A 21,931-nucleotide genomic window follows, 5' to 3' on the forward strand; every position below is an offset into this window, starting at 1 on the left:
GCACTGATTTGATAAACTTCTGTTCGGACCTTCATCACAGGAACAAAGTGACTCCTCCTCTTCACACCCCCACTCTCTCATACATTCAACAGCTTATTGATTTCTTTATCTGGCACAGCCTCTCGGAAACTATTGATCAGGACTCAGATGTAATTAAAGCTGTCTGATGGATTATACTTCACAACATGATGATTTGGCAAAGAAACAACTCACAGATGAGTTTTAACTGTTTATCATAGGAGTCAGACAGCTGCACAAACACACATAAGTAGACAGTAGTCTCATTTCTAAATATGCATTCTGTATTTTATTTGTATACATGTTATCATTCACATACTGATCAATCAATCTCACCATGACTGCCCTCATATAATTTCAAACAAATCAAACAGGAAGTGAAGTATCAGTGGCCACTGAGTGGACCGTGACCGTACAGGAAGCAGACAGTTTGCAAGGTGTGTATTGCTGAGAGACTGGATACACACACACAGTACAACGAAATGCACCTTTTCCCTGATATGTACACCTGCTCGCAGATAACAAAAAGGTAAGGCACGACATGTTCAGTTCACCCCTTTTCACATTTAAAAAAAACAAAAACAAGTAAAACAAAAGGAGTGAGAACATTCGACTGTCAGTGTGCGTGTGTGTGTGTGTGTTTACTGGCACTGGTACACACTCATCACTACATCTTTGTTCTGAACCCTCAGCAGGTCTGAACGATCCACATGATCCGTAGTACCAAAGGTAATCAAGTACATTATCGGAAAATTATTGAAAGCTCTTCAAATTGTGTGACTGTGTGTGTGTGTGTGTGTGTGTGTGTGCCGGCGTGTTGCATTGCTAATGGCTCCGCTGTTGTGTTACAGAGATCTGATCCTGATCACAGATGAGGTGGTGCTGAGTCTTCATCACAGGTTCGGTGCTGCCCAGTTCAGAAACTTCATCGCCAACTCAAATCCTAAGAAGCAAGCCTGAAAAAACACAGACAAAACTCTTTAGTTTATGTAGAATAGTGACACAATTATGATTTGTAAACATAACTTTTAGCTGAAATGTATTATTATTAATTTAATATTATTTTATAGCAGCAGAGCTAAACAAAAACACATTGTACCATTATTTTGTATCTACGTATATGCATTTGTGTCCTTCCTGTGAAAATACAGTACTTATGAATTATAATATATAGAATATGAATAAAATTAAGTTGGATCAGTGTATCAGTCGTCTATCACTGTTAACTGATATCAGCTTTAGGGATGTCTTGTTTTTATGGGTTTAAAGACACTGACAGTGTAATCTCAACATGCCCAGTTTGAGTTGATGCATGACGTCACTCTTTGCACTTGAATGAAACAGTCTAGGATCAGCCTGGTATTACTTTTAGCAGTGATAGTTGGACAAACATTCAGTCCATCAGTATAGACTGATATGAATGCAACATTACTAGACATTGAAACATCAAAAAACTAACTGGTGCATCTCTACAGCAGCTGTAACACACTGATGAGGCTCCAGAGGTGAACATTTACTGGTTAGAAAGGACTGACACATATGTGACACATAGCACGACAAATGTATGACCAAGTCTTCTTCACTTTCTTTGAACTTCTCTCACTGTTGTTACCACACTGATGAATATGTGAAATACACTCACTGCATTTGCAGGGAAAGCTCTAAGCATGACGGCAGTGAAGCCCTTATACAAAGAGCCAATGCCCTCTTCTCTGATCAGCTCACGCAGAACATCCCGGAATCCGTTGGGATATTTTCCTTCAGGAGCTGAGTGAGAGAGAGATTATAAAAACAGACACAGTCACAGACACATTTTAACAGACAAAAACAGAAAACATTACCACAAAGAAAAAAGTGTCTAAGTAAGTCAAAGGAAACATGAAGTTTCAGCACTTCTCCAAGAAGCTTCCTCAGTTCTCTTGCCAAGTAGGGAGTTCAAATTTTAATGCCACTATTAAATCCAGTTGCCATTGACTTTGTATTTCTAGATATCTGATAATCTGGATTAAGGAGAATCTTAATAAACACTAAACTTTTCACAGGCTAATTCAATATCCTGTTTTTAAGTAATATTTATTTATTATTACAATGAATCAAAATTGAATTTATGACCCATTCTAAAGACCAAAATACAGAAAACAGCAGTCAAAAGCAGGAGACTCACTGAAACTATGAACAACAATCTACAAAGTGGATACAAGTTTTCATGTGGCACCATACATTTATAAACAAAACTAATTTTTACGACTTGGTAATACACTCACACTCAAACTGATATTTTAATTTTAACACATTGAACTGGGGTATATAAAAGCGAACCTGTCTGGAAACGAGACTTGAGTACGTCGGGTGGAATTGCGACCGCCCAGTTAAAGATCCCAGCCATCCCTCCAGCAAACAGCACGCTGGGAACACTGAGTTCGTTATGGCTGCAGGGACAGAGAACAGGTTCAGATGCTCAGGGCTTTTTTAATGTAACAAACTGTTGTAAACACTGTGGGGGGAAAATAAACAAAACAAATATTGACCTCTTTCCTGCTGGTGTGAGGAGGTTCTTCAACCACTCGTAGGACATGAAGTACATCCCACTTGCTGGCACATCTGAGTCACAAAACAAGAATAAGAGATACACATATTAGATAAATAATGAAACCAACTTTATGAACCATTAAGACGAGAGGCTCTTATTTCATTCCAGATCAATTTTGGGGTTTTGTGTGGCAGATAGCAGGTTTCTTTGACATGTTTTCAAACCAACAGGAGAAAAGTAAACAGAGATATGTCTCAGTAAATTAAAGATGACAAATCATAACATCCCTAAAACAGACAAACTGCAGCCATAAAGCAAAGCTAAGCAACAATGTGCAACCTACAATTATTACATTAGTTCAGAGTTTAAGTTTGAGTTTTTTAGAAAGCTTCCTGTGTATGAAACATTAAACCTTAAAGGGGATGTATCATGCACATTATCAGATCTACACTTACAACCGAGGGGCTCAACTAGGGTATCTGTGTTTACAGTTCAAAAGACTCAGCCCCTCTGTTCAGCCTCTGTGTGAAACAGGTCGTTCCTGTCTCTTTAAGGCCCTTCTCCCGATGAGCCCACTCTGTTCTGATTGGTTAGCTCCCAGATGCTGTGTGTCGTTAGACTTCTTAGCAACGTCAGCAACAAAACCTACAGAACGGACAGACGTTTCTGGGCATTCAAGAAAAATCTGATGCCAGTTTGATGGAGAAGTAGAGATAACTTTGCAAATGGAGCGTTCAGAACAGACTGAAGCCCGGCGTTTTGAGGGAGCATTTCTACATATGTTCACTTCGAATTTTGGGAACTTTGAACATGTTTAACATATACATCCAACATCATAACAGACTATAAATGACTTGAAATCACAAAAAGCATGACATGTCCCCTTTAACGACAGGTTTAGAGTAAAGAAGCACCTCTCATGAGAGTCAGAGCAGTGCCTTTGTAGATCCCTCTGATCCCAGACTCTTTGTACAGCTGTTTGACACAGTCCATTGGCCCGTCATATTTCACCTTCCCAGATGATGCCTGGATCTGCAGACACACACAGACACACACACACACAATTTTATTTTACTCACTCATGTCTCTGTCCAGAATGTGTTACTTAATAAAACATGTGACTGGAATAGCAGAGGGGACAGTGATCCTCTGACCTGTAGGAGGCATTTGATACGCTCTCCAGGAGTCATGATGGCGGTGGTGAACACACCAGACAACGTGCCAGCAGCAAACAGCTGTGGATACCTGGAGGAGGTGAGAGGGAAAAAACAGGCTGATGCACGTAGAAATAATCACCCAGAGAGTGTTTGGAGCAACTGAATAAACACTGCAGCCACCTGCGACAGAGCAATCACCTACGTAAGGATATCATCGGGGGTTTTCTGTTGTAGCTTCTTGCCCAGCCCGAATCCAAAGAAACAAACCGCAAACATGGGTGTGACCCCAATGATCGGGGCTGCCATACCTTTATAGAGTCCCTTTAAACCCTGTAGGGGAAGGAGATGGTGATAAATCATCAGTGTGAGAGAAAAACATCTCCAAACATATATTAACCAGCAGGCATCCTCACCTCTTTGGCTAAAGTCTTTTTGAAACAATCAATGGTTCCGACATATTGGGGGATCTCTCCAGGTTTGGGTTTGGGCTGAGTCTGTAAACGCACCTGAGAGAAAAAGAAGAAGGAGTTTGTATTTAAATAACACACAAAGTAAATTCTCAGAGCAAAAGTAACAACTGTGTCGTTACTGTATTGTAGATACATTTTTATAAAACTACACTAAAAATCACACTGTCTAGCCAAATGTAAGTGGATGCTTTTTCATTCACTTATGTCCTCTTTTGGCTGCTTTTCACAGTTCAGACCTGGTAATGTAAAGGGAAGTCTTAATTTATAGCATACAATGAGATTTCATATATTTTATATCTTATCAACTCTGTACCTCCAACTTTGTGGTGACAGTTTGGGGAAGGCTCTTTCTTGTTGAAAATGACAATACACATATTTACACTTCCATCATCTTAAGTTATGATTCTTTGTTTATCGGCCAATACCTGATACTGATCCCATACCATGGTTGAATTAATAAACTGTATACCTCGCTGTGTGGAAGAAACTGAAGGCATCAGGCTTGACTTAAACATTTGTTCCTAACAACAACATGTAAAAAATTAATACAGATATTAAATGTACTGAATTGTTATTTATCATTTAAAATAATGAATAATTGTGCACCAGCAGCAACTTGGAACAACATTCAAAATAAACTAGAATCAAATTTCTTTGTAAACGTTTCGGCCTCGTCCATCAACCCCATTATCTGATACCCGATCTAGCTATTTAGTCAATATCGGGGCCGATATCTGATATTAATATCAGATCAGTGCATCCCTATCTACAATATTGTCACAATATCATTATTGAGGTATTTGGTAAAAAAAACAACATGATATTTAATTGTGTTCATGTCGTCCAGCCTTAGCTGACAAGTTGCCGTTTGCAGTCCAGTTAATTTTTGGGAGCTACAGTTCACTTATTATACTATGCACTTATTTCTTCACATACTGTAGATTTTAAGGTGAGTAATTAACTGCTCATCATGTAGGTACAAAGCTATTAAAAAGCAGCACCTATGAATAAAGAAGCAACACCTTCACACTTACTCCAAAACCACAAAATGTAATCAGGTAAGACATTTTGATCCCATACAGATCTTTGTCAGGTCAAATAAACAAGTTAGTGAATTAAAGGGGTATTACACCAGTTAGTGACAGTGAAGAGATGTTATCTCACTGCTCTCACAGTCACAGGTGAGGTCTCTACCGTGCAGGAAGCCATATCTGCAGAGTCATACGACAGCGTGAATGTGGGTCAAAGGGCTGCAGCAGCTCTCTGTAATGAACATTTACTCTAAAGCCAGGACTTAGTCTCTAACTCAGACCAAGAAGCAGATAGTTTGACCTGTGAGTGGATGCATCCTGTTGTTGTTGTTGTTATTGTTCCCTAATGTCATGCGCACTAATGGAGTAAAACTAACACCACAGAGAGCAGTCATTACTTTAATGGTGTCCAGTGGATGTCCGGCGAAGACGAGGCAGACTCCTCCAAATCCTCCAGCCACGAAGTTCTTGAGCGGACTGATGGGCTGCGGTTGTTTAGACATTTTGACTTTTCTGTTCTCGAGGGAAAAAAACAACAACAAGCAGCTGAATGAATGAAAGTGAAGACGTGAACACGCAGAAACACGTCTGAAAACCAGGAAATAGAAGAAATAACCTGTCACCTGTTCGCCTGCAGATCAGAGAGGTGTTTGGGAGCAGTGGACCTTTCACCCACTTAACAACCCGGACCGCTCTGACTGTGACACAGCTTTACTCCGGTACGTCGCTGTTTGGCGTCCGGGTCGAAATGCTAGTTTTTCAACTTTTTCAACTTGAATAAATATTTACAAAACAAAACATTTTATTGTGTTTTTAGTTTAATGACAGCACCTGTGTGTAGTATAGCCTATATTTATTCTCATTTTTGTCTTTTTTTCTTCTCTGGGTGCCTTAAATGAAATAATGATATACAGTATTTACGTATTCTTGTGTTATATATTGGTGTACATTTAGATTTAGAAGCAAAGAAACATGGGTGTAACAGTGTCGTATATAATGCAAAATGTATATAATGTTAGCATGACATACAGCTATAGCTAACGATTATTTTCATTATCAATAATTCATTGATTATTTTCTTGATTTATCAAATAGTGTAATAGATGGTCTACCAGTCTGAAAAAATATCAGAAAATTGTGGAAAACGTCCACCAGTTTCCAAGGTGACCAACAGTCTAAACCCCAAAGGTATTCAATTTTCCATCATAGAAGATTAAAAACAGAAAATATTCATATTTTTTTAAGCTGGGATCAGAAAATATGGACATATTATTTTCAATGACAAAAACAATTTGACTGGGACATGAATGAATGTATCATTGCAGCTCTACATAAATCAGAAGAAACAGAGAAAGGTATCAAATTTAAAAATAAATTCTCAAATAATCTTTAAATTACCTTTTTATTTTCCACACAAAAGAATAATCATTAAACATTGAATTAAAAAAAAAAACATGTTAAATGGGAAAAAAAGCAAAACGTCAAAATAAGAGGGGAAACAGGATAAATAAAGTGCAGGCTTGTGAGTAAAAAATGTTTTTTTATATTAAACTTTGACATGCTGAACACTCATCTTCTTCTGACAGTTAAACTTTCCATTTAGTTGCCTTTTTAAACACAAATGACTGTTTTCCTGGTAAAATCAGACTCCTGTTCGATGTTTGTGCTCTGAATGAATAAACTGTAAACTATATGTTTTCCCACAGTTTTGAATGAAAGGTTGTATCACACTTTACCAAAATATCGTAATAACCAACCCAACCACTTCCACTGTTAAAATATAGCTTTATTAGTTTCATTTTAACACAATCATAGCAATTTTGCAGACAATGTTAATCATGGAAAGGAGGGATGTTAACCTCTCTCTCACACGCTGTAAACAGAAACACAAATTAATGACTCAACGGATGTTTGGACACCAAATGAAAACAGATATCTCTTCAACATGTTTCCATGCTGCAGAGAACAAAAACAGGTCAGTAAAAGTGTAAGATGGGAGAACAACATCAGTCACTACACAATGAGTAAAAGTCAAGGAAAGGTATATTTTGCTGCTAAAGGATTAGACCACGAGGAGACTAAATAAATGCCCCATCCTTCCTCTCACATGTCATGATTTTTCAGTAGATCATAACTGGAAATCAACAACACTGACTAATGTTTTATCTCAGATATTAAACTGCAGAACGTCTCTCTCCTCGAGGCCACAGCTCACATCAGCTAAGACTCAGCATATTACAGCAATATCACGAGTTGTTATAAAGCCTCATTGCAGCATACAGACAGAAACGCTTCACTTGTGATGCTTGAGGAGATTTGCATATTAAAGTACAGAGAATTTGAAAAGCAGTAAAGACTAAAGTACCAGACTGAGAAAACTGCAGACGGGGCCACAAGAGAGACTTCATATGTAGCAGCGAGTTACTCAGCTAAAAGCTTAGTAATGATAACACATGAGTCAGAGTGTGTTTTTGTCACTAATAGTAATCAAGTTTAACTTGTCCTACTCAACTTCAATTTTTAATTATGATGCATGACAGGGTAAATGAAAGAGGAAGTCAGTCTTATAAATGAAATAATGCTCTCAGTAACACACAGTAGTTTGGTCCCACTGAAAGGGAAGCACATAAAGTATTCTAACAACATTTCAAATAATGGCACTGTCATCTGTAGTGTAACTACAAATTTGCATTTTTGTCATTGAACTTTAAATTTGCTATTAATATTAAGTTGGTTAAAGTAATTTTGGTTAAAATAAGGTTTAGTTGTGGTTGTTGTTGCTTCAATTTCACCATACTCTGAGCACATACGCTTAGTTGAATGGTTTTTTTTTAAGGTAATTATTGCTAAGAATTCACTGTGAGAACAGCACCACCTCTTGGCCTCTATTTTGGCTGTTTCCTCCTGGTATGACTAAACCTGGCAATTTTTTTGTGCATTTGTCATATTTTTTTCCCTTCTTAAAAACACACACCAAAGAACTTTCCACTCCTTTTTCAAATGGAAATATAATTTGAGAAGGGAAAAGCTGAGATCTCTTTAAAATAAAAAAAATAATATCACATGCATTCTGCAGCCACAGAGTCCAAGAAAATACTGGCAAAACTGATTTGCTTCTTTCAGCGTAGGCTGGCACAGAATACAGGGCACCCTGTAAAATGTCAGTTCCTCCTCTTTTTGAGCTTTACTGTACCTCCCTGCAGTCGAAGGGAGCAGACTACAGTGTGTGAGCATGATACTGATATGGTTATTCTTGTTTCTCACAGATCTGTGGGAACTCCTTGTAGATCTGCTGTACAATTAGCTTATCCATCTGTTTTGCTGTGGCACTCCCTTCATCCTCTCCTGCATCATCCTCCTCCCTGAGAATCCTCTGCAGGGCCCCCTGCAGGTCAGAGAGCCGGTGCTGGTGCTCCAGGTAGTCCGTCGAGCGCATTATGGAGTGCATAAGGGAGAGATACTCCATCCGCACCTAAACATGGGGGAGAGGGAAGAGAGGGAGTGGAGGTTAAAGTCAGGCAACTTAACAAACTGTCGATATAGCAGGCCTCATTGACATTTGGGGAAATACAGTTATTGGTTTTCTTGTCAAGAGTTAGATGAGAAGATCAGTACGTCTCTATTATCTGTCCAGTAGGCACTGGTCCTGGCCAAAAGATGCAGAGTCACAACTTGTCGATTTTACACTTTAATTAGTGAGATTTAGAGGTGTTGGTAAGCAGATGTTTTCAAAATCAGTCCAACTCTTTCCCTGTATTTGTGCTAAGCTAATCAGCTGCTCACTCCAGCTTCAAATTTAATGGCGGGACATGAGTGGTATTGAACCTTTCATCTTAACTTGCAACACGAAAGCAATAAAGGCGTGTTTCCAAAAAATGTCAAACTGTTCCTTTAAAGGCTGAGCAGTGTGTCCAGGTCTCACCTTGTCGCCAGGTGAAAGGTCAGATATTTGCCGAACAGCAATGTCAATCATCACCATCATGTCAGTGCGGTAGAAGATATCAGCGGTCTCTTTGCCAGCGAAAACATCCTGCAGAAACTTGAGCACTGAGTGCGGTGCAGGCGGGGTGTGTTTGAACATACACACAGGGTCGTCTGGAGAGGAGAGGAGAAAAAGTGAATAATGATATAAAAGTGAGAGCAGAGGATGGATGTGAAAAATGTGAAATTAATAGAGTATTTTACCGCCTCTGTTCAGAAGCAACAGAACTTTCTCCGACAGATTTTTGACATTTTTCTTCTTCAGCTCCTCCATGATGACGTTGTTAGTGGGTGCTAGGTGACACATACATGCAGCACAAAAATGTGTTTTTTATAAAAAGATGAAAGCTCTTTGAAAAACTTTGCTCATAGACAATTTTAGGCAAACATCTTGACTTGTAATAGTAAAACGCACAGGGCCGCAGAATTGATAAACCTCAATGAAATAGAGCCATCATTCATGTTGTCGAATGAGTTCAGTGTTTGTCTTCAGATTTCTGAAAGCAGGGCTTAAAGCTGCACTGTGTTTTTACTCTGTGGGAATGCTTTGTGAATGAAAGTTGCCCACAAACAAAGCGGAACATGGTCTTATATGGCAACAAGTTGAGGCAGTAAAGAGAGTCTGTTGAATTCCTATAATTGCTTTGTGCAAGAGCAAATATGAGAGAAAATTAAGTAAACATTCATGCACGAGGCCTATTCAGGCTGCTCTCACCTGTGTGGTGCAAGTTAAAGGCCAGCAGGAGGTTCAGGAAGATGTCAGGCAGCTGCTCAGTGGTATCAGATGGAAGTCCGTCCTCCACCACACCCAGCAGGAACTGAACAAAGTCAGCATTCAAGTGTTCTGAAAGCAGAGAGGATTATGTCTTATTGTGTCTTATTCACAGCATGCAGGATCCTTTTAATGCATGCGTGTCAGACATCTTTTATAATAAGATGAGAAGGAAAATGTATTGTCATGAAGTTAAACACAAACTTGTTTTTCACTGTTTAAGAAGAATCAACATTTCTCACCCTCTTTTTTATGTGTGCCTAACCCTATAAAGAGATACAGTATACATTCATGTATGCAACACACATGTTGTTATATAATGGAAGAATCCTACAGTGTAATAGCATGAATATAAGCCTGCAGGAGTTTCTGAAGGCTTGAGTGAACACGACATCTTCACTGATGAAACACAGCGAGGGCTGAATCAGCCAAGACTTAGTGCTGTCACAGATGATAAGGAGCTCAAACAGAAACGAAAAGGCAGGCTGAAATATGTTAACTACAGGCGACAAAAAGACATCAACACTTCCAAGAGCCTGACAGGAGAGAGTGCGAGTATGTGACTGATAAAGATACACACATGTGGGATTTATATTCTGCTTAAAGGACGTATTTCACTTTTGCAAAAGAAAAGATTTAAAAAGGATGAGGACTGTCTTTTCCTGGGATTAATAAATATTTCCAAAAACAGCTGTTGGAAAAGGTCTTACAGTCAAACCAATGCAGTAATATCTTACTGCATATCATATCTCTTACCATAGTGATGGTATGGCACCTGTTCGCCCATTGAGAATATCATAGTAAGTACCAAAGCTGTGTAACACATCTTCTGGTGCTCTGAGGAAAGAAAAACATAAGTAAAACTGGAGTTCTTATACATACATTTGACTTAGGAATCACTCATGGACAATAAGGGGGAGGGGGGGGGGGTTGTTTTTTCACCTTGTGTGTCAGTCTGTAAATCTCTGGCCAGCTCCATGGTGAGGATGGAGTTGAGGAGGGTGGAGATGAGAGCAGCATCCAGGCTGCACATCGCCCCGAACACCTTGAGCAGCGGCAGCCGCAATGACACACGATGCTCCTGTAAGGTCACATGACATCAACAATGAGCCATAACATCCACAACCTATCCATGGAATGACAAAAGTTTGACATGCAGACTGAAAACTGCAGGAAGCTGTGGATAGAAGAGTACACCACCAACAATATAAATAAGTGAATATCACTGTTAATTAAACTTCATTATATGAACAGAAACAAATCTATTCACACAAACTCTTACCATCTGATAATATGAAACCAGAGAAAGCACATTGTCACAGTCGTTGGCCCTGCACATCCTCTTGCACACCTCTGGATCAGCATCAGTCTGACAAAACAAACAGCAAAGATACACAGTATTAACTTCATAACTACGTAACTGCATATTCAGCTGTGGTCTCTGGACCCACAAGAGGATTATGGAGCCCATTAACAGCTCATCTGGACATCCCAGTCATGATCTGAGGTTTGGTCGGGATGAACTGCCAACAAAGAATATTTGGCAGGCTGAGGAGTTTACAGATTCAGTCTTTAAGCACACTGTTGGATTTGTAAACTTGCCTGAGCCAGTCTGATCCTATCAAAGATGTCTGGTATTTAGAGGAGGATCTGGATGGGTCCTGTGGACAGATCCCAGATTCATCCAGAGAGGAAACTTTTGATAATATCATAAACGATAACTCAGCGGTGTCAACATGGAAACAACCCAAATCTTCAGTGTTTTCTCTTCTTTTCAGAGAATTTTAATACATAATGACTCATGTTGGATCACAAGAGCTGTTGTGACACTCAGTGACCTAATACTGACCTATGAATTATCTGAAGCATAATCTCAGTTACTCAGTTTTGTGTTGATGTCATTAAGTACTCTTGGCTTATCACCCAGTGCAAGCATATTTATGAAATCGGTCTTTCTATGTGTGATACAGAATGATTCAAGCCTTCTAACACACTGAATCCATCAGAGGACAGACACCTTGCAGTGAGTTAAAGCTCGCTGCATCGTACCAGTATCTTCAGCAGCTCCTCCAGATAGCAGGAAATGAGAGCCTGGTCTTCGTGAAGCGCCCAACTCCGTTGCTGGGAGTCGTCACGGTGACGGACAAGGTCGCTGAAGATCACCTCCAGGCGCTGTTCATCATGACACACCTGCCCCTGCGGCAACGCTCCTCCCAAATCCTACAGAGACAAGAGACATCCGACCAGACATAGCTCTTTAGCAACATGAAATACTAATTAGTACAATCACAGTTACAGCTTATCAAGTGCAAATATATTTTATAAGTGTGCAAAAATTGTTATACATTACTTCCATTCCCAACCACAAGCCTTTTAAATTTAATTTAGACCTTCAAGGGAGGTGTGAGCTTATAGCTTTTGCTCAAATGTAACATTTCTCTCACTAATACAAACATCTTTAAATCTGCATTAATAGATTGTTTGGTTACAACAAGCTGGTGAGAGAGAAGTGAAATTGTAAAGCTGCAAACTGAAAGACAAAATTGATGTGAAAGATGGTAAAAATAGATGAAAGGGGACAGCAGACACTCTGTGTTCATCACTGCTATACCTGTTAATATACTGTATGCATACTGTAGGTTCAGATTCTTCCAAGTCTATTTTTTTGTTTAAAACTTTCTTTTATGGTCATTTTTATAAGCCCCTGGGGAGTGTTTTATTTCTACAAGTAAACTGAAGAAGCGTCTAACTAGACCAAGCAGAGCATTTAAGGATTATAAAACACAGGATGCAGATGAAACTCTTCACCCATACTCGTTTTCATGTCTCACTGCCCACTACCTTACACTCAGAAGAAGAAGAAGTAGAACAGAAATGTATTACAGGAAACACTGATAAGTTCATGTCAAGCTTGGTTTGACACTGCAGATGTGGCATTTAGAAACAGGAAATGAGTGAATTAAGTGTACTGACCCCCTTGCTTCAAAATGACTGTGAGAAATGTCAGCTAAATGCAGACTGAGCTGTAACTCTAGACAACAGTATTCTCCTTTTAGCTGGCAAGGTTCCAGGATGCTGAATCCACATGATGTAATGAAAACAAATCTGACCTTGCTCTCCACCAGCGAGAGGAGAACTTGCTCCAACGCAGAGGAGGCTTGAGGTAAGGCGGTCTGCAGATGGCCGACCACCACACCCACGGCGACCCGTGACAGCCCATAACTCAAGCCTGTGTTCTTCCGTACCAGCTCAATCAATTCGGCCCCAATAGTCATGGGAACTGGCTCGGAGGTAGTGGGGCTGCCAGGAGGGCTTTCAGCAACAGAAGGGGGGGCAATGGGCCAATCACTCTCCGGCTGCTCCTCTATAGCGAGCTGTAAAGTGGGGGTGTGGAGCTGTGGAGGCAGTGGAGCCGGGCCCTTTTTGCCAGGAGCTGTTTGAGGAGGGGATTCAGAGAGCACCCCGTCTTGGGGCAGTGCAGTGGGCTTCACACGAGATGGCACGGGGGGAGGGGGGGTGCTGGAAACACTTGGCAGACTGACGTCAGAGGAGACTGGTGAGTGGGAGGAGCCTGATTCTAAGGAGGTGGTGCTGATAGAGAGGGAGGGGCCGGGGGACGGAGGAAGAGAGGACACTCTGGAGGGGACACCCGGCTCTGCTGAGAGAGAGAGGGAGAGAGAGGGAGAGAGAGAGAGAGAGAGAGAGAGAGAGAGAGAGAGAGAGAGAGAGAGAGAGAGAGAGAGAGAGAGAGAGAGAAAGAGAAAGAGAGAGAGAGAGAGAGAGAGAGAGAGAGAGAGAGAGAGAGAGCTCTAGTTACAGAGACAAGAGGAATGGCCTGACTAAGAATAGAGTATGTTTGTGAAGTGTAGAGCTGCAGCAGGTAGGATCAGCAAAACAACGTCTACAGTAACGCTGTAACATGGTCGTAATGAATGAGCGGAGGAAGAACAGTCCATGCTGCTGCTGCTCGCTCACCTGGACGCCGGCTGTTGCGCTGTTTCTCAGGTGGAGGAGGTGTGATCGGAGCCGCACGTCGAGGCTGAGGAGGCACCTGTAGGGAGGAGACACATGCAAGACTGGAATATCAACTGGGTACAGTCGTCAAATAACCCCAAGGTCCCAGACTCACAGACGCCCCGAAAAGCCTGAGGTCCACTATTGTGTCAGTGATTCTTAATGATTTGATTAATAGCAAATTTCTTACAAAGCAGCAGAAGATCAACAAAAGCAAGTATAGCATTGTTGCCTTTTTAAAAAATTCACATTTTAGTTTATATTGGACTCATATGATGCAAATTCCCACATAAATTTGTTTAATCAAAGTTCCCACAGAGTAATTGGCACACTGAAAACCTTGGGGAAAGGAGTGTCATTACAGCACAGGAGAACGGGTTGGCCTCTGTACAGATAATGAAGCTATCATTTACAGCAGAAGTACCTGAAAGCGAGTTTTAATTCATAGAAATCCACAGATTTGTGTTTATGAGAAAAAATAAATGGTATTACAATTTGGTACAAGGCAGATTATGAGTATATTCATTATTCTCACAGTAATAAACTACCAGCTGAGGACAGACCTCCCAGGAGCCTGAGTCATTCATAACACCTGAACACCACACGCTGGCACTGACACAATTCAAATTAGATCGATAGCTAAAAGGAAAGCAAAGTTACATAGAAGTCAGATACGTGGATTGTTAATCACTCACATATTTTCTGGAAATGTCAGTAAATAACTGTCTTGGGATATTGTATGCAAAGCCTTACAGCACATACTTGCATATAAAGTCCCTGTGAGTTGTATGGTAACTTGGTTAAAATATTGTTAATAGTAAGTAAAAACAGTTATTACAAGAAAAAAAGGGGGAAGAGAAAGACCACTGGCTGGCAACTGTCGAAGAAATCTTCCTAATGGAAAAACTGACACGTATGTTGAGACGGTAAGAAGCAAAACTGGAATAAAAATAGGGAAAGATTCAAAATAGCAACATGGAAATAGAGCAGCAAAAAAACTCATCAACAGGGCTGCATGACTCGTTGAAAAAAGTAAATGAATTTCCCAAACTGTTTTTAAGAAAAAAGTAAAGAATTATTGGGTTATTGGTAAAGGATTATTGGCCCAGCTTCAAGTGATAATAGTACAAATGCAGACAGACTGAAAGGAGAACCTGAACTGAAAAACAGAGACCAAGTCTGATCATGATCGAATCAGATCATGACGTCTTGTATGGAAAAAAAACCTTCAGATCTGATTAGTAGTGGTCAATAACATTTCAAGTAAAATCTATTTCAATTAACACATTTGGAGTATGACCAGAAGTGTGAATGAAGGGGTGCTTAGTATTACTGTGTGCTGGGGGGGAGGGGTTAATCCGGTCATGAAGGTATGAGTCACAAAAATTAAAATTCGGCTGCATTTGGTTTGGCTTCATATTGTCTGTGTGTGTGTGTGTGTGTGTGTGTGTGTGTGTGTGTGTGTGTGTGTGTGTGTGCGTGCGTGCGTTGTGTGACTGTGTTACCTGATAAAACCCTGGTTCTGCTTGCATATTGTCCATGCTTCCTGATATTGGCACGCTTCCCTGTCGTCCATAGTCTCGGTTAAGGCCATTGGGTGGAGGGGGGGTCTGACTGAGAGATATGTCACTACTGGATGATGGGAGGCCTTGTTTGTGACCAGAGGAAGAGGAACTCCGTCGCACAAGTGTCTCCTTTCTGTGATGGATCAGCTTCCTGTAACAGTCAAGGATCAAGGATTCATATGCAGTACAATATCAAGTCACTATCTGACTATTTCACAAATGGTTATGAGGAATCTTCCCACTCACTGTAGAACATCTCGCTGCTCCAGATTGTATTTGCCTCCGTTTTTTAAGGCTACATTGTGGATGCCCTCGATCGCTCTGTCGATAGACTGCAACACCTCATCCTGCTCTGGAGCCTGGGGGACAGAGAGGGGAGGGGGGGAACTAAATGAGGAGATGAACAAATTAAATATTCATCCACATGGCATAATTATTAAACTTTAAACTAAAGTGTGGCTTGGGGACATGTGTGACTTGAGGCAGAAAGAAAAAAAAAAGACAAAACTAGGCCAGTTATCTAACAAAAACAGGCTTTTAACCAGAGTCGCACGTGCCCAGTGAGGCCTCAGACTCAGCCTCATTAAACCTTCACAGTCAATGTCATTAACAACAGGAGAGAGCATTCCTATCCTGTCAGCCTGTGATTTAAGGAAAATGCATGCTCCAACTAGTTCACTGACAGCCTGGTTCTTGGAAGAAGAAGTCAGCTCAGTGTGGAGAATATGTGGGTGTGACTGGGAGGAAATCAAAAGCTTTGTAAAAAGGAGCAGCTCCTATGAAACAAGGAGAAGGCTGGTTGGGAATGACTCTTAATAATAGAATAAAGAAATAGACACAAGAGCAGATGGTTCCCATTTGAGCAGAAATAATGGTTTACTGTCTTTCTGTCCCATCCTGTCCTGTCATCTCCCTGTCGCAGTGAGCAGCTGCAGTGCAGAAGGCCATGTCCCTACATAATGCAACCCCTCCAATAATTCATGGGTTCCTCTGCAAGCATGCATTTTTCTTCAATCCCTGACAGTATTAAGCAGCCAGCTTCAACATGGCCTGCAATGCAGCACATATAGTTACAGGGAGAACTGTCTCTGTCTATCCCATCAATTCAACCCTTAGTACTACGCACTCACTGTCTCAGTTTACTTCATGATGCGACACACTAATCGTTTGTGTTCATTGTGAGAAAAAAAAACAACAGACAACCAGCTGAGTCAGTGGTTACCTGGATTTTTTCGATGTATGAAGCGGGGATGTAGCCGGTTTCCCCCGAGCTGCAGCGGGACCCCAGCCACCAGTGTTTGTTGCTCCTCTCCAGGATTAGAAAGCTTTCTCCGGCCGCGAAGTGCAGCGAGTTGGGCTCCGCGGATCTGAAGGCGTACAGAGAGCGGTACATGCTGTTATGACACTTAAAATAACCCGAAACAGACGGACAGCCGCTGTCTGAAGATAGAGAGTCTCCGAGAGGAAAGACGTGCTCTGTTGGAGGTGGTTTAAAGAGGCTAAGAAGGCATAGCCCCGGCGGTTCGCTGCTGTCTATTTACAATGTAACCCGGATCACCTGACCTGGGTGCTGCCCGTGAACGCCGCAGAGGGGCGCTGCTGCTCCCTGAACCCAACACGCCCCCAGACACTTTAATCAAAGGCAGAGTCCATAATGACCTTTGATCCTTTAAATTAGTGAGGTATGAAAAAAATAATCTGTATAATTTCAATATTGAAAACTTTATATACAATCAAGTGGATATTTGTATTTATGTTTATTGTATCAAGTAAAAATGCCATTAAATTCTCCGTGGTATCCAGATCACTGAATGACATATGATGATGATGATGATGACTTGTAATGACATAAGTGTATGAATAATAGTGTTATATAATTGCATTTCTGTGAAGACCCTTTTAGTCCATTTTCATTCATAACTCAAAATCTGTTTACAGTAAACTCCATTAAAAATGTAAAAGGATAATTATTGCTCACTGAACAACTGCATTTAAATTCTTTATGACATGAACAACTCTACAATGGCCCATTTAGTCTCATTTTAGTACAGCACATGTGAGCAAACAACATTGGATGACTACAGGATTGAACACTGACCAACTGTAGGGGTATTATATTATATGTTATATATTATAATTAAAGATTCCTGTTGTATTTATAACATGTCTGTTTACAGTACGAGCCCAAGTCAAATTTACAATGGTGACTGACTGTGAACTAGCTTGTTATAGCAGGTACAGTTAATGAGTATACTATGATTAATTAAAGCTAAATGCAGAGATGTTTAAGCCTCCATCCACTCCAACTACATCTAAACAAATGATTTTTTGTTATCTAGGCTATATATGATTAAAAGTCATATGCACACTTTTTTCCTGTGTCAAGTTCAGTCAGCAGTAATATAATATAAGTATAATAATAACTTTATCTGCATACAATAAATGCAGCTCAAAGTGCTTTACAGCGAAAATAAATTACATGTGCTTCACATAGTATTATAAAGCAATGTTGAAAAAACAACAGAAAAGAAAGAGGAGTAAAATAAAACACATGAATGTAATATAAGATGGAACATAAGAATGGAAATAACAATAAAGATAGTACATAGTAAAAGTAGCTTAAAAAACAGAATAAAAACAACATATAAAATCAAGTAAAATACAACCATTAAAACACGTACAGTAGTGACAAACATGCTGTGAGATAGTATATGCTATATCTCAAGTCAAAAAATAAATAAATAAAATATAAATATTATAACATAAATATCTTCAGTTTAAAGCTTTTTATCTCTCGATTTTGCTTCATACAACACCGGAAACGGCAGGCTGGTGTTACAGTGATTTCCTTCCCCCCTGCTGTCAACATGGCCGGTGTTATGTGCGCCAGAGTCCTCCTTCAGAGATCCACACGTCTCCTTTTCTTCTCCAGGGCAGCACCTGTTTTCTCAAGGTAACGTAGTTTTTATTTTAAGGCTTTGTGATTCATGTCGGCTGAAAAATTAAACTCAGGCCGATTAAATAACTGTCCGATATGTCCTCCCTCTGTGTAAAGTCATGTTGTTATGAAAGATTTTATTATATATTTTTGTTACGTTTTATTGTAGACTGGATAATGCGTTTAATACCATTATTACAAGAAAAAAAAGACAAACTCACAGTAATTTTCTGTTGATTATTGTGAGTCATAACTACCTTATACCTACCATCATTAAACCTGCAACTAACCATTATTGTTATTATTCTCCTATGATCTCCTATTATCCTTTAAGTCTAGAAAATAATTAAAGAACGTTACACATCTTGTCATTGCTTGTGTTGTCTTTATCAACCAGTATTTAATTTAAAGTCATATAAAAAAAACTGAATATAAGTGAATACTCTCATTTGAGAAGCCTAATTTAATGATCATACTTTCATTTAAATGTTGGTTTAAATCTTTCTTTTATACAGTCTATGGTTTAAATGTGAATAAATTCATTAAAGTTAAAGAACACACTTGAAATATAATTTATTATAAATTTTTCTAGATTATTTTTACATGAGAGTATGTGATATTTAATCCAGCAGCATACTGCTCACATGTGCTTAAAACTAAACTTGAGACTTATATTGTAATGTGAGCGTGTCTTTACTCTGTTGATTTACGTTCATGGTTGAGGTTAATTGATGGTTTTAAAACAAATCAAAGACTCTTTTGGACCAAACCTTGCTCAGGTTGTTTCCATCAGCGTCTCTTGCTCCATCTGGTGGAGTTGTTTGTGACATTCACGTTGTCTTCTGGCCAGTTTGCTCCAGTCCTCCTCTGACTGTGCTGCACTAAAAAAAAGCTGATGAGCCAGCAGCTGATTAATAGGCGCATTTCCCTGAAAAAGAGGATTGCTGATCCTGCTCAAGGTCTTTGTAAAAGTCAAGTCTGTACTAGCTCTGATAAATAAGATGGTGCCAGACCATTCAAACACTTAAAAACAATTAATAAAACCTTGAACTGGATCCTAAAATGAACAGGCAGCCAGTGCAAAGATGCAAGGACGGGACTGATGTGATCACGCCGTTTCTTTCCAGTCAGCAGGCGGGCGGCTGCATTTTGGACTACCTGTAAACGCCGCAGTGCTGACTGGTCGAGACCAACAAACAAAGAGTTACAGTAGTCTAAGCGTGATGTAACAAAGGTGTGAATAACTTTCTCTAAATCATTTCTGAGGAGATAAGTCTTTACTTTTGCTAATATTCTTAGCTGGAAGAAGCTCATTTTGACAATAGAGCTTATCTGCTTATCAAACTTAAAGTCACAAAGATAAACTGTAAAAATGTGCTAAAATTTGTCCTGACTCTGGGCAAACAGAAATCTTTGTTCTTGGGCTGCCCCCGTTCTGCAGAAGCAGGCCTTAAGACTGATTCTTGTGAACTGTAAAAGTGAGGGACCAGTCAATGCCCAATTAAGGGTTTTCAAGTCACAAGCAATTTTCACAATAACAATTATGACAATAACTATAATAACAAATCATCAGTCATGTATGCTTTATGAGGTATTGGCTGTAACTAGGTTTCCTTGTGTTTTGTTCCAGCCCATTTCTGTCTCGTGGTCATCGATTGGGTCCCAGCGATGATGAGATGTACCAGCGTACCTCAGTGTCCGTCATGCAGAAGGAGCCAGACAGTGGGGTCATGATAAACAGCTACAGTTCCCGAGGATTCAACATCGATGGCAACAGAGTGTTTGGTCCATGCGCTGTGCTGCCTCCTGCTATCCTGCAGTGGAATGTAAGATAAATATCCAAAGTAGTACCCTCACAAGTTTTTGGTGTGCTGCTTTTTTTTTGTAGTTCAGAAACTATATTTGTTTCTTATTGTTATAATTTTCTCTGCAGGTTGGCAGTTATAAAGATATCACAGAAGAAAGCGTGTCACTTTTCCATATGCTTGAACCAAGAATAGGTAAAAATGAAAACAATTTGTGGCATTTCTTATTAAAAGTAAGATCGTATCCTGGTGCCTTTAATTTGTCTTATTTTCTGACTCATGCAGAGATTCTAGTGCTGGGCACAGGTGCACGAGTTGAAAGAATTAACCCTTCAGTGTTGGCTCTGCTTAAGAAAAAAGGCATCGCTGTAGAGGTGCAAGACACGGTAAAGTATTCCCTCTAAAGAGAGTGCATCTACTCCTTAGGTGACTGTAAAAAATAATTGACCTCTGTATTTATTTTCCATCCCTGCTGTTTTCCAGCCGAATGCATGTGCAACCTTCAACTTCCTGAGTAGTGAGCGAAGAGTAGCAGCTGCTGGTCTGATTCCTCCACCCGTCAGCACCGCCTTGGAGGTGACACAGGAATAGCTGTGAACAGAAACTAAGACTCTTTCCTTCAGATAGAGGTTACAGGCTCATGAATGATTGAATGATTTTTTCTTCTGCACAAAGCTCTCAAAGAAACAAATGTAGGGATATCAAGCTCCAATATTTGGCTACAACTGTAATTTTTATTGATCTGTTGCCAGTTTTAGATCTTGTTCAAATGTTTGATAATAGTCTCATATACTAATGATGTTGGCTCTCCTGCCACCATTTCAAGAACTCAATATGTGGTTGTACATATGCAAGAGCAGTGTTAAATGTGTGTTTGGACATGCAGGTGAATGTAGTCGTGAGGATACCAATGATGCAGAATTCCACTGTAATAAAGTGCAACTGTGTTTTTGTATATAAATACAAGTGTATAGTATTTAAATACTTTACATGCAACAAATACCAACTTGTGTTATGTATTTTTCTTTCATAGTATATATATATGTGTGTGTATATATATGTATGTATGTATATAAAACCTAAATACATATCTATGAAACATGAAAGATCTGTAAGTAAAAAAGTAAACATCGATACATGTGAATATATTCCAGCCATCTAGCCGAGGTGGTGGCGGTGACTGTCCTTCATTTGGATAAGCCTCTTAAATCTGTGCGTCTGTCAGTCCTCTGCCTCCAGCAGTGATGCCAGCAGAGAGCTGTGTGTGCAGCATATGACATAATTCAGTGGCTTTGTCCCTCTCACACGTAAGCTCCATAGATAAGAGAATCCACAAATCCTCTACGATTCACTGATTCATCTTTAATCATCTGCCTCCCTGCCACAGGCCCAGTGGCAGTGTGAATGTTTAAATCCCTGTCTCAAACATGCAAGATGCTGCGGGAAAGTAGTTGCATTTTATTGGAGCTTAAAGGGAAAAAATAAGCAACATTTCCAATCAAACTGGTGCCGGTGTCCATATGAATATTTCAGTTTCAAAAGTGGGCTGTAAATTCCAGAGAAATGTAAGAGGACTGTATTCCACTAATGATTGTCACAACAACCTATGTACTTATGTTGGTATGTTGGTGGTATAAGCAATAAGAACAA

General features: G+C 39.8%; 3 protein-coding genes across 5 annotated transcripts; 1 reads left to right on the forward strand and 2 right to left on the reverse strand.

Moving 5' to 3' along the window:
* Positions 1–216: 216 nt before the first annotated feature.
* Positions 217–5,894, reverse strand: slc25a20 (solute carrier family 25 member 20). Of its 3 annotated transcripts, none has more exons than XM_053316659.1 (10): positions 5,830–5,894; positions 5,605–5,724; positions 4,119–4,211; positions 3,908–4,035; positions 3,703–3,793; positions 3,463–3,580; positions 2,547–2,619; positions 2,338–2,447; positions 1,661–1,785; positions 217–974 (listed from the first exon to the last, which is right to left on the reverse strand). In XM_053316659.1, the coding sequence occupies exons 2-10, from the start codon at positions 5,707–5,709 to the stop codon at positions 912–914; spliced, it is 906 nt and encodes a 301-aa protein (XP_053172634.1). In that variant the 5' UTR covers positions 5,710–5,724; positions 5,830–5,894; the 3' UTR covers positions 217–911. The 3 variants fall into 3 exon arrangements, with proteins under 3 accessions (XP_053172634.1, XP_053172635.1, XP_053172633.1); XM_053316660.1 differs by having other exon boundaries at positions 5,605–5,719; positions 5,830–5,893; XM_053316658.1 differs by having other exon boundaries at positions 5,605–5,752; positions 5,830–5,893.
* Positions 5,895–8,048: 2,154 nt separating this feature from the next.
* On the reverse strand, positions 8,049–17,040 carry LOC128356173 (NCK-interacting protein with SH3 domain-like). Its single transcript, XM_053316638.1, has 13 exons — positions 16,761–17,040; positions 15,785–15,897; positions 15,479–15,689; positions 13,935–14,010; positions 13,070–13,614; positions 12,009–12,179; positions 11,242–11,328; positions 10,902–11,040; positions 10,716–10,796; positions 9,903–10,031; positions 9,392–9,481; positions 9,129–9,301; positions 8,049–8,678 (listed from the first exon to the last, which is right to left on the reverse strand). Exons 1-13 carry the CDS (start codon positions 16,929–16,931, stop codon positions 8,454–8,456), a joined length of 2,211 nt encoding a protein of 736 aa, XP_053172613.1. The 5' UTR covers positions 16,932–17,040; the 3' UTR covers positions 8,049–8,453.
* A 1,356-nt stretch (positions 17,041–18,396) lies between these two features.
* Positions 18,397–20,904, forward strand: ndufaf3 (NADH:ubiquinone oxidoreductase complex assembly factor). The gene is made up of 5 exons (XM_053316674.1): positions 18,397–18,491; positions 20,107–20,302; positions 20,410–20,476; positions 20,567–20,667; positions 20,765–20,904. Exons 1-5 carry the CDS (start codon positions 18,406–18,408, stop codon positions 20,870–20,872), a joined length of 558 nt encoding a protein of 185 aa, XP_053172649.1. The 5' UTR covers positions 18,397–18,405; the 3' UTR covers positions 20,873–20,904.
* The last annotated feature ends 1,027 nt before the right edge of the window (positions 20,905–21,931 follow it).

Source organism: Scomber japonicus, chromosome 3, assembly GCF_027409825.1.
Source record: "Scomber japonicus isolate fScoJap1 chromosome 3, fScoJap1.pri, whole genome shotgun sequence".
In the NCBI taxonomy this organism is placed as follows: domain Eukaryota; kingdom Metazoa; phylum Chordata; class Actinopteri; order Scombriformes; family Scombridae; genus Scomber; species Scomber japonicus.